The 12,944-nt window shown below is 42.3% G+C and overlaps 3 protein-coding genes across 3 annotated transcripts; 2 read left to right on the top strand and 1 right to left on the bottom strand.

Annotated features, from left to right (window-relative positions):
• Nucleotides 1–144: 144 nt before the first annotated feature.
• EAE97_009836 (uncharacterized protein) lies at nucleotides 145–1,961 on the top strand (the record flags this gene model as incomplete). The annotated part of the gene is made up of 4 exons (XM_038880351.1): nucleotides 145–223; nucleotides 428–693; nucleotides 743–1,384; nucleotides 1,434–1,961. The coding sequence occupies 4 exons, from the start codon at nucleotides 145–147 to the stop codon at nucleotides 1,959–1,961; spliced, it is 1,515 nt and encodes a 504-aa protein (XP_038728718.1).
• A 3,462-nt stretch (nucleotides 1,962–5,423) lies between these two features.
• Nucleotides 5,424–6,455, top strand: EAE97_009835 (uncharacterized protein; the record flags this gene model as incomplete). Its single annotated transcript, XM_038880350.1, has 2 exons — nucleotides 5,424–5,688; nucleotides 5,824–6,455. 2 exons carry the CDS (start codon nucleotides 5,424–5,426, stop codon nucleotides 6,453–6,455), a joined length of 897 nt encoding a protein of 298 aa, XP_038728717.1.
• A 1,989-nt stretch (nucleotides 6,456–8,444) lies between these two features.
• Nucleotides 8,445–11,308, bottom strand: EAE97_009834 (uncharacterized protein; the record flags this gene model as incomplete). The annotated part of the gene is made up of 3 exons (XM_038880349.1): nucleotides 8,445–8,816; nucleotides 8,865–10,042; nucleotides 10,153–11,308. 3 exons carry the CDS (start codon nucleotides 11,306–11,308, stop codon nucleotides 8,445–8,447), a joined length of 2,706 nt encoding a protein of 901 aa, XP_038728716.1.
• Between the last annotated feature and the right edge of the window lie 1,636 nt (nucleotides 11,309–12,944).

Below are 12,944 nucleotides of genomic sequence, written 5' to 3'. Positions count from 1 at the left end.
TGTCCAACGGAACAAATCAGAGTTTCTGCATCAACAGTCTCACCGGGAAAGAACCTGAAAGGTCGCAAATTCCAATTTTAGATTATTATCTGGCCCAATCATTGAACCTTCCCCAAGCGCCAATTCGCATCTGTAGTCTTCAAGATGCAGGCGCAATACCGTTCCTATCAACAAGGGACACCTTCACGGGCGTCTCACGGTGGTGGTAATAGAAGAGGTATAGGTATGTATATGCACAAAACAAATATTGCGCCCAGTCATCTCATATTGAACGTTGATTTTCCCATCAACGAGTCCTCTTTTTCAAACAATATATCTCTCTTCTCAGCCTGTAATTCATCAAGTCAAATTTTGTCCTGTGTTGCTAAAAACATGTACTCTAGTTTATAAATTTATCATCTTGGACCGAGCTAATGCGCAATTGTAGCACCTGCGGCCGCCGCACAAACTAGAGAACAAATGTCGGCCCAACAATATCAACAGCAGCAGCAGCTTATCCTCAAGCAAAAGGAAGCGGCGAAAAAGAGAGCAAGCGAACCAACGGATAAAAACATTCCAGACGGAGTAGAGGATGTGGTTATTGGGGATGGTGTGCAGAGATATAGAGAGTTGAGAGACCTTGAAAGAAGATTGGATGCGACAATGACTAGGAAGAGACTGGACATCCGAGAAAGTGTGGATAGGAATGTTAAGGTTTGTTATCAAGAGTATGGCCAGTCCGGGTAGGGCTGATTATTTACAGAGACATCGAACGTTAAGACTTTGGATCAGTAATACTGTGGAAGATCAACCTTGGCAATCAGATAATACATTGGATGTCGATGCTTTTGATTTCAGCACCAATATGGACTCTTCATTTCGGGTTAAGATTGAAGGAAGATTATTGGATGACGATGAGGAGGAAAGTGATGATAGCGATGACGAGGATGAGGAAGCGGAAGCGGAAGCGGGTGCCGATTCAATGGATGTGGATAAGAAGAAGAAGACGAGACCTCCGGGACGACTTTATAGATTTTCACATTTCTTTAAATCTATGACAGTCGACTTTGATCGAAATCAACGAACCAAAGACGGAGCAGATCAGAGTGTGGAGTGGAAGAAACCTAGTGTTGCGCCAAATGCCAATGGTCTTCCAGCAGCTGCAGACTTTGACCAATTAGAATTCAAAAGGTCAGGCGATGAGAATTGCAATATTGTTATCAACCTGGTCCGCGATGAAACACCCGAAAGATTCCAATTAAGTCCGGTTCTCGCAGCTATCTTGGATACTAATGTTGGTACTCGTGAAGAAGTCACAATGGGTATCTGGAGTTATATCAAAGCCATGGGACTTGCAGACGATGATGAAAAGAGAACTTTCGAGCTTGACGAGAGACTCAGACCAGTATGTTGATTACTAGATTTTTCCGATTATCCACACTAACACTATATAGCTTTTCCCAGGTCGAGAAAAAGGGTATTGGCCCCAGCTTGGTGATGCCATTATATCACATACTACAATTCTCCAGCCAGTTCGTCTCCATTACACTATCCGTGTAGACAAAGAGTTTCACGAAAACCCTCAACCAACGATCTATGACGTGCAAGTAACAGTGGAGGATCCCTTGAAAGCTGCCCTCGAAGCTGCCACCAGAAACCCCGCTTACGCTGCCAATCTTCTTGAGCTCGCAACGTTAGATAAACAACTCGCGGTCATGGTCCAAGCCATTGCTAATTCCAAATCAAAACACTCATTCTTTGATGCCCTTTCGAAAAATCCTACGGAATTTATTAGAAAATGGATCAGTTCGCAAAAGAGAGATTTGGAAATCATTGCTGGTGATGGAATGAGAGGCGGTGGAGAGGATGCTACAAGCGATGAATGGAGAAAGGGGGGTGCAGATGGTGTTTGGGGAAGTACTAATGTGAAGGAACTTGCCGCTTTGATGATTAGTACTGGAAAAGTCAGGACTACAGTTTAGAATCTTGAAGCCGATTCTTTGGAGGGAGATAGATTAGTAAGGTATGGGATTAAGATTGAAGATCGGTTTTCATTCATGATATCAAGATTATTTGGAGGGAGTTAGGAATTGATTCGGTGGAATGGATGGAATGATCTTCTGTTTGTGTGTAATAATTATTGTATGGATAAATAGGGGATTCCTAGAAATAGGCGATGAGACGCGAGATGAGATTAAAACGAAGAACGAGTATTAGCAAAAATGACACTTTCAAGGCAATGACTTAGCATCTGATACTGACGCCTTGGTGCTTGAAGGAGATACGAGGCTGTTCGGCGATAAGATAACATTGGATTAATTGAATTGATATTTACTAGCTCAAATTTGGTGTTGGTAACCGATTTCCCCACTATGTGCACGTCCCTACTACGTGCACGACTTTGGAAATATCAACATTATGGCTTCAAACATCGATGATATGCCTTTAGAGGCTCGTATAGAGCTTGCATTAGATCATTTGAAAGGGGTTCAAGCTCCTAAATACACCCAGACAGCTAATTTCTTCAAAATTGATCGATCCACGCTCTCCCGGCGGCATAGAGGTAAAACCACCTCGAGAAAACAGTTCCTCTCCGATACGAAACAAGCGCTTTCTAGTGATCAGGAGGAGGTTTTAATTGATCAAATCAACAAGCTGACACAGAGATCTATCCCTCCTACAAGCCGCATAGTCAGAAACCTTGCAGAAGAGATCCTAGGCAGAGAGGTGGGAAAGAACTGGACTAGCAATTTTGTCAAGAGGCATTCAACACGTCTTAAAAGTCGGTATCTCCGTTGCATTGATAATTTGCGTGTGAAAGCCGATAATGTTGCTATATTTGATTACTTTTATGATCTGGTTTGAGCTATTTTCTATTGTTGTTGATCTTTATTACCTAAAACGCTCTTGCTAATACCCCTCTTTTTTTAATTTAGTTGATAAAAGTGACCATAAAATACGATATACGGCCGAGAGATATATACAATTGGGACGAGAAGGGCTTTATGATCGGTATGGGGAGGACTATGAAGAGGATAATGAGTGCTAGCGCCTATAATAGAGGCAGAGTGACAAAAGCTAGGCAAGATGGATCAAGAGAGTTTATTACTCTACTGGCAGCTATATGTGCTGATGGGACAGCTCTCCCTCCCGCTCTTATTTATAAAGGAGACTCAGGGGATCTACAAAATACATGGGTTCAGGATGTAGGGGAGAAGGATAAAGCCTATTTTGGAGCCTCAAGCAATGGGTGGTCGTCGAATGCTTTTGGCCTATATTGGCTTATAAACGTATTCGACCCTGCTACACGTCGAAAAGCAGGTGGAAGATATCGTCTACTTATTGTCGATGGTCACTCTAGTCATGTCAATATGGAATTCCTTTCAAAATGCGATGAATTAAAGATTATTGTCTTAATTCTCCCCCCTCATTCTACACATCGACTACAGCCTCTCGACGTTGGAACCTTCGGTGCCCTTTCAACGAATTACAGTACATTATTGAATGATTTGATGCACAATAGCGGGGGAATTGTTGGTATGACAAAGCGCATGTTTTGGGGCATATTTAAAAAGGCTTGGGAGCTCACTTGTACGAGGCATAATATCTTACGATCCTTCGAAAAAACGGGCATATATCCTATGAATAGGAGTCTTACGATCGACTGTATTGCTCCGGAAGCTCCTTCTACGCCACCTACATCATTTAAAACTCGCAGGGATGCTCTTGCTACACCGTATACGTCAAAAGCGATGCGTAGAATGAAATTAGAATTTCGTCGCGCTCCCACCCATGAGATCACTTTAAAGCTTTTTAAGGCTGCAACTACATTAGGAGCTGAAGCTTCTATACAGGGGCATAGATCTAAAGGTTTAGAAGAGGCTCTAAAGCTTGAAAAAAGGAAAAGAGCTCGTTCAAAGCGTTTAAATCTCATTGGAGAGGAGGGGAATGGTGCGTTTTTATGGTCACCCTCTGCTATTATTAAAGCTAGAGCGTATCAAGAAGATAAAGCACTTAAAGAGGAGCAAGAGAAGGAAGCTAAGCTTCAAATAAAAGCTGAAAAGAAAGCTGAGAAGGAACGGAAGGAGATTGAGACGAAAGAGAGAGTATTGCAGAGGGAGGTTGATCGTCAGATTGCACGTGATGCGAAAGAGGAGGTTAAAAAGACTCTAAAATCAACGAAATCTCCAATCAAAAGAGATAAAAAGTTCCCCAAAGCTTCTTCTACTATAGATCTAACATCAACAAAGACTATAGAGCTCTCTGATGCTGTAGAGGCTAATAATTCGAAGGAGAAGGAGGAGGAGGTCATATTGCGATCTAGTAGAGGGCGAGCACTACGAGTTCCATCGAAATTCAAAATCTGAAGATTTTATTATGTTTTTAGATAGTATTATATCTTGTCATTTATCAATTAAATTGCTAGCTCTTTATCTTATAAATTGGAATTGTTATTAATTTTTAAAGTGATTCAAAATGGGTGATCAAGATCGTGCATATAGCAGGGACGTGCACGTAGTAGGGAAATCGGTTACGATTGAATGCCAGTCAAAATACATTATCATTGCAGTCTCTATTTACTAATTGCTTTTTTCTGTACATAGCTTAGCTCCCGTCTCTAAGAAAAAGGACAACATTGACAGGACTTATGTAGTGGGTGCTACGTCATCTATACTCTCGTCTTATAATCAATTAGAACTTAAAGGTTAAAAGCTCTTTCTGCATATCGATCATACATTTAGTAATGCACTTAACATAGTTTCTGGCAAGCAAACTCACTAATTTTCAGTCCCGTATTCATTCACACCGAGTACCTAGGTAAATAGCTACCCCTGCTACTGTGTGTGTGTGTAAACCCGACAACTCCGAAATACATTAAGCCTTTCTGAATTGAAGGTTATCTCCTATGTCCTATTTCCAGATGCAAAGAATCCAGACGCTTTTACAACCCACAGTATTCATCTAATCACATCGTACATCTAAAGCTTATTCCATAGTAGGAAAGATGTACGTTCGAATTTATAAAGTGATACGTCACAATGCAGACGAGCTGAGCTCAATTAACCCCTCATCTGAGTCATCTCATTCTTCGAAGCGCTTTAGAAAGTAACAGCAGATCCTTCCCCTCCTTCCTCCCAACCCTTCTATAAAGCTTCTCAATCATACAAATGAAGAGATCATTTCCTCTCCAAACTATATTCCAAACCTCAAGATCAAGATTCTATTCCTCACAAACTCATCGTTCAATATCACTGCTGCAAGTAAAGCTTCACAACATCAACGCGTCTCCTTCGTCATCCATCTCCAACTCGGGTCTTCCACACCAACAGCGTGTCACAGGATCCAACAACTTTTCTCAATTTTCTGACACCAGTTCCCGATTTACGAAATCGTTTCATACGCACCCATCACGTTCTAACAAGAATACCAAAACTTCTGCAAATATGTCACCCATCAATTCCTTGAAGCCAGGTAACACAGCCTTGATCACGGGTGGCGCCTCAGGAATCGGATTTAGTTTTGCGGAAAAATGTGTAAAGGCGGGATTGAACGTTATTCTGGTTGATAACAATGGAGACAATCTGGGGGCTGCGCAGATGTATTTGAGTCAGTTGAATGGGGAGGGACAGGTGGTAGGGTTGAATATTGATGTTGGAGTTGAGGAGGACTGGGAGAGTATTAAGGATGTTGTGGAGGGGGATTTTGATGGTACGTTTCTGCTTTTTTGGGGAGTTTGTCTCTGATTCTGGGGGATGGATACATGAGTTTCTACCTATTCATGGAATCGAAGAATAGAACAGGGAAAAAGAAAGATAAATAAACAAGTAAACTAACCGCTCCCAGGAACCCTCCACATCCTTTTCCTCAACGCAGGATTTTCTACCCGCGGCTCCTTCGCCACCCCCTCCTCCTCTTCATACTTCAGCAAAATCCTCTCTGTAAACCTCTTCGGTGTCATAAACGGCATCAACACCCTCCTCCCCTCCATAACATCCCACACCAACCCCTCCTCTATCATCATCACGGGTTCCAAACAAGGAATCACCAATCCCCCCGGAAACCCCGCTTACAACGCCTCGAAAGCCGCTGTCAAGACGCTCGCCGAACATCTCTCCTACGATTTGCGCGAGAAGAAAAATGTAGGTGTTCATCTCTTCGTGCCCGGGTGGACATACACCGGCTTGACAGGGAGTGGCTCGCCTTTTATCGTTAATGCGGATAAGGCGGAGAAAGCGGGGTTGGAGAAGAAACCCAAGGGAGCGTGGTCTGCAGATCAGGTGACGGAGTATCTAGAGGAGAAGATGGGAGAGGGGAAATTCTACATCGTGTGTCCGGATGGGGATGTGAGTGAGGAGATGGATCGTAAGAGGATGGCGTGGGGAGCGGGAGATATTGTAAATGGGAGATTACCGTTGAGTAGGTGGAGGGAGGAATATAAGTCGGAGTTTGAAGAGTTTGTGAAGAAAGATTTGTGAGGGGTGTGTGCTTGTGAGTTGTTATCAATGAGAAGGATGAGGGGTTGAGATGGGATGAAAATTGAATGATTAGCGATTGCTACTGCTATTGCGATTGTCATCGATACTAAAGTAAAGTGATGTGATGTGATGTTAAACCTCACATCCCCAAGAAACCCCCATCCCTACGTACCCAACATTCCCACTTTACTAGAGCTCGAATCAAAGCAAGGTAAATCGAACAGTACCTACCAGCCATGTATATATGAATAATTATCAAAAATCTGCATCCATATATACCCCCTCGCAGTGAATAAATCATAACACTTATCTACCTACCTGCTTATCTACACACTCATATCATTCATTTCCAATTACTTGGTCCAATTATATACGCAGTACATAATACATAGTAAATATAAATCCAGCAGATCTGCCTAGGTACTAAATACATTCAACTTTCCTATTCATATATTGATTCATCTGTCCCATTTATATATCGATTTATCTATATACCTATTCATCTATCGACCTATCTATCTAACTATCCATCTATACCTCCTTAATCCCCTCTCACCTTCCCTCCTTCAAGATGAGAAATGAGATATGAGATTTGATATGAACTATCACACACACACACACACACACACACACACACACACATTCCAGACAGAGAAGAAAAAATCATGCAAACCTCCAATATACAATATACAATATACACATCAATTGATTTAGTAACCTCTCATCTTCTCTTCTCTTCTCTCCTTTTCATCCATTATATATATCACAACTCTTCTCCTTTCAATTCATCTCATCTCATCTAATCAGCACTCTTCAAGGATGTTCATTTTTGATATTCTCAAAGTCTTTCTTATATCTGTATTGATTTGCCCATGCATTTGTATTTGCATTTGCATTTATCTTCTTTCTCCATAATCTTACGCCGTACTAAACCGCGCCATACTAATCCATCCATTCTACCATCCCATCCCATCCCATCCCATCCAATCCTATCTTGGCTTTCCTCTTTCTTTTCCTCTTCCCCTCTGCCAAACCCTCCCATTCTCCTCTATCTTCAACTTCACCTTCCACACCTCTCTAAAACTAAACAACACATCAATCAAACATCCTACCATCGCACCCCATCCCATATCTCTCCTAAATCCCAATCCCAATACGAAAATCCCTCAAAACGCGATCGATTCCCAATCCCGCATTTCGAATTTTCAAATCCCAAAAGGTACCAAAAAAGAAAAAAGTGCTAGTGCCCATCTGTCCATATCCATTGTATCCCAGCAAGCTAAGTACCTAGTAGGTAGCGAATATAATTATTAAAAAAAACCTCTCTCTGGTCCATCTTTCATGATTCTCAAACACGAGCTGCCAATTGTAACAAAGGAAAAGAAGTAGGATGGAATACATCGAAATCAAAGATCCGCCGTGTACAAAAATTTTGAGATGGGATAACGCTCAACAAGGAAGGAAGAGAGAACACTCTTCAAAATACCCCAGCCTTGATTACATTTGCTTCACAGATGCAAATATATGAAGACCAGTGGGGGTTGTTCTCCGTCTCGACAAATCGTAGCAAAGAAATGGGTGATAGATGCACAGCGAGTTTGAAAGCGAAATTTGAGAGAGTAATGTAGCAGCTGAGAGTTATGGCTACGAAGAAAAGTAAAAGTAACAGAAATTCATGTCAAGTCGTTATAGATTGCTTCCAGCTCCATGAAACCGAGAAAGAAAGGGCTATCGAATGCTGCACTTCAGATGCACCAACGAAGTAAAAAATCCCGAGACCTTGCGCCACGCTAGCAAATGCCGATCGATAAATGGACAATGATTGGAAAAGAAATCATTTGATGTATGACAAATGGGATAGATTTATGGACTCGTGTTTTTCTAGAATTGCCGTGTCGCGGAAGTCTCGGAACCTAGGTCCAAACGCATTCCCACCCTAAATGACTCGAAAACTCGACGAATCTTATTCTTGAGCCCCACGGATAACCATTAGAAGGGTGTTGAAAGTCCGTTCTTAGATTGCCGTTTACTGAAACGATGTGACTTCTTTTTAGCGTCGCCCAAGGATTCTTCTCCCCCAAGGCTAGCTTGACTTTTGGTTAAGTGATTTCGACCTGACCGATCACTTGGACCATAATTATCTTGATAGATGCTTGGTCCATGAAGAGTGCTAGTAGGACTCGTGGCGGCGGACGACATATCAAATCCAGCGCCACTGTTATAAGAGCCAACCATATTTTGTGATAAAGCCATATCTTTGGCTTTTTCAATGGCTTCAATCCATTCCTGTACCGATGTTTTCGAAGGATCATTGGCGGTTGTTGAAGTCTTGGTATCTTCGAATGTATAATGTGTCCCGCGCTATTTATGATTAGTATTGGATAGATTGTTGGGTTTGGAATAACTTACTGTGTCCACGCACCACACAGATTGACCTTTGGAATCAGATTGCACTCTACATGAGCAATCGGAAGCTAGTAAGGAGATCTCTGTTTTAGTCTTCTTCTCATCGCCTCCCGCAGCAGCAAGAATAATTCTCGCACTAGATGTAACCATCACAAGCCTTGCTCTTTTCTTAGTCGTTGAACCTCCGAAAAATCTAGCAAATCCTCCCTTCTTTTCAGGAACTTCTTCACCATTCCTCGAATTGGGACTATGTGGTAACGGCGACGATATAACCATCAAGTTTCCCAATTTCAGGATGCGTTCATTGTTCCGTGTCAATACGGGTGACCATTCGATATCCAGCTGAGTTGGTGGAGGAAGTTCGGTGATTATCCTGGGTTGTGGCCTTGAATTGCCATTTGATGGAGTAGGTTGCGGTGGTACTCGTGATGCCGGCGGTGTGGTCGAAAATGTATTGTTGAGCATGATCAGTTGAGGTTCTTGCGCCGGTGGAACATAAGGCTTTAATCTGGGGGCTTTAACCTTCCACAGTTCGCGACTGAATCTAACTCCATCAAAAAATTCATGGTTTTTAATGTGCTCGATCGATAATCTTCTTTGTGGGTCAAGAATAAGGAGCCTTTCGACAAGATCTCTAGCAGCAGGGGGGAATCCTGGGGGGAACTCATACTCCAAACTGACAATCTTTTGAAAGGTTAAGTATTCATTCGCAGCTTTGAATGGAGGTCGGCCAGCCAAGAGCTGGTATATAATACACCCATACGCCCATAAATCACTAGCTTTGCAAGCATTTTTATCCGTCAACAATTCAGGGCTGACGTACTCTGCTGTCCCAACAAAAGAACTTGCTCTTGTTGATTCATCTTCGCCATTGCTAGTTATGTCATATGGCTTCGATAAGCCAGGAGCGGGGAGTAATTTAGCAGTTCCAAAGTCCGTGATCTTAATGTGCATTTTATCATCCAATAGAACATTTTCTGGCTTCAGATCTCGGTGTATCACGCCCTTCTGGTGCATACAGTCTATTGCCTCAAGAAGTTGAGCGCCGTAGAATCTTGTACACTCCACATCAAATGATCCAATCTTCTTCAATACTCCCAACAATTCTCCGCCGCTAGCGTACTCAAGGACGTAGTATAAACATGCGCTATCTTGGAAGGTGAAGAATAATCGAATGATGCCTGTGTAAAAATGTCAGAATAAAATGGCGCTGTGATGGGATGTGTGAATAACAAGAAAAAGACACCTGGATGGCACTCTTTTACAAGTCAGCCGGTGGCATCTTGCTTACCTGGGTGGTCTGATAATCGATTCAAAGTGTCTTTCTCTATATTCACATATTTGATCTTTTTCTCCTTAATTATATGCTTCTTGTCCAAGATCTTCACGGCATGATCTATTAGTGTCTGACGGTCGGTTGCAAATAACACAGTGCTGTATGAGCCCTCTCCTAAAGTTCGCCCAAAGATAAAATCTTGCACTCCCTTCCTTACTTGCTTTAAGTGTACTTTTCCATCCGCATCAACCTCCTCACGAACACCGACTGCGGCACCTCTAACTTTCCACTCCTCGGCGGTGACCACGTTTCCTTCGGTGTCATAATGTGTATTAGCAGCAGCCATGGAATGTGCCGGGTTATCGTAACCTCCGCCCACTCCTCTCGAAGTTCGCCTTGGTGGCACAGGCCCGTTACCCGGTGGCATGTTAAGGCTGTTATTATATGATCGTTCTCGATGACTCGCTTCTCTGGAGGGCACTCCTGCCTGCATTGCTGTGGCTGCCGACCTGGAATCACTCCTTGACGGTATTCCCCCGTGTATTGAAGATTGCGAAGATTCGCTTCTCACTCTGTACGATCCGTGATCTCTATTTGGAATTGCGTTTGGAGGAGGTTGCGCTGCGTAGACACCTGAGGTTGGTCGAGTGGCACCGGGAGGAGGATATGCTCGATTTCCGTTTTGCATTGGATGTGGTTGATATGGGGGAAATGCTTGTTGTTGTTGAGATTGATGATTCATTGGCATTGATTGTCGATAGGGCTTCGCTGCAACGGGTCTTGGCAGAGGCTCTTGTTGCGCCTGCACTTTTGTAGATTCACCACTACTCGATGCCGAGCGTGAACTCGGGCGTTTCGGATCTGAAGTCTGTGGAAATTCGGGGGTGGAGATAGAATTCGAAGAAGGGTCGGTAGGTGAGCCACGTCGGAGGATATTAAAGATGGAATGTCGTTTTGATTGCGTTTGGGAATCTGGGGTTTTCCGCGCGTCCTTGGATTCCGAAGAGGTCGAATCCGCGGCTTGATGTGGCATAAATGTCGATTCGTGATTTGTATGTTCGTGATTGCGATCATTTGAAGTTTCTAGAGTTGATGTACCGGACGATGCATCATCAGGATTAGCTATCCGCAAACCACCTAAGGATTGGGATAGGGATAAATCGTTCTCCATAATGGCCCTATTTCGTCGTTGTGAGGAGTTTACCAAACAGTAGCGTGGTAAAATGGCCGTCAAGCAGCGAAATTGATCCTAGACTTTATCATCCCAATGCCAATCTTATCAAGGTCGGCCCTGGCTGTTCTAGCGGATGGTATGAGTAGGTCGAAATGGCAAATGGAAAATGGAAAGAAAGGCAGGATGAGAGTTGAGCGAGCGAAATAAGAAATAGAAAGGTAATGGGTATAATTCAATTCCCTAAGCAGAAGAGAATGAGTAACGAATGAATCGAATATGGGAGAGTCTTGGTAGTCCTAAACTTTTTTTTTTTTGAATCTGGAATTGAAATGGATATGTATCTGTACGACAGACAAGTCAAAATGTTGCTTGATCTGCGTACGCTATTGTGGCTTTGGTGTAGGTATGTACCGTGTCCGGGTATGTAGGTCTGATTTTAAAATTCTTGGTGTTTTATTTTACTGGGGTGATCCAAAGATAGAAATAATAACGGAGAAATCAAACTACTGAGGATGAGGATTGATCATGAAGAGAGAATAATAATAATAATAATAATAATAGTAGTAGTAGTAGTAGTAGTAGTAGTAGTAGTAGCAGCAGTAATATAAAATGATATGATATGATATACGTGCGATCGATATACATCTGCTGCTCTCGTTCTCATTGCACTCACTCTTTTCGGACGGCTGAGATTCGGAAAATTAGAATGATTGAATGGTTATATTAAATCCAATCTTCATCCGAATTGGGACTTGAGAGTGAGTAGTGAAGACTAATATTTAATTACAAACGAAATGAAGAGCTCGAAAGATCTTCTGGTGTTCCATTGATTCCCAAATGACTACTGCTGCTGTAGTGATGAGTGAGGAATTGAAAGTGGAAAGAAGGTTCGGGTTCGAGGCAAAGAAGGTGACAGAGGAGAAGGTCTTTTGTGTGGATATTCGTATGGACATATGTCCATATGTCCATATGGATGGATATGTGTGGATGGATATGTGTGGATGGATATGTGTGGATGGAGTGAGAGGAGGCTGAGGGATACTAGGTGATCATGAGGGAAAAGCTATATTTGGCTACTTTGTTCTCTAATACAATATACAACAAATGATACACGGAAACTTAGGAGATGCCAGGTGGTAGTTGCATGCCCAGGTGGATTCAGTATATTTTATACGTATGGCTTATGAAGATACATACCTATGTACTAGGCATGCATTGTTCTTTGAACAGACGGGAGCATTCATCAATCAAATCAGAGACATCGTAGTCACTTCTTGGGAAGATGGGTATAACTGTGTAGTCGTAGTCGTAGTAGTAGTAGTAGTAGTAGTGATTGAATGAATGTAGTATATATATATATATATACAGTACATAGTATGGGTATATATATATAGATGTGAATTCATCATATAGTCAGTCGGTCACATGGCACTGATAGCAGTGAAATATTGCCAGCACAGTTCACCAGTGGTTCTCTTTCTGATTAGTCATTGGAGATGTTCTGGAGATGGTCGTGAGATGTCATTTCAATTGCGACAGTTACTATGGTAGTAGTCAGTCTACTACCGGTATCTAATATATAAAATTTACATTCATCAAAATCTACTTATTATTCCTCGCATGAAAAGGACTC

This window comes from Botrytis byssoidea, assembly GCF_014898295.1.
Source record: "Botrytis byssoidea strain MUCL 94 chromosome Unknown BBYS_024, whole genome shotgun sequence".
NCBI lineage: Eukaryota > Fungi > Ascomycota > Leotiomycetes > Helotiales > Sclerotiniaceae > Botrytis > Botrytis byssoidea.
The sequence above is the reverse complement of the archived record's forward strand: the minus strand, read 5'-3'. Positions and strand labels throughout refer to the sequence as shown.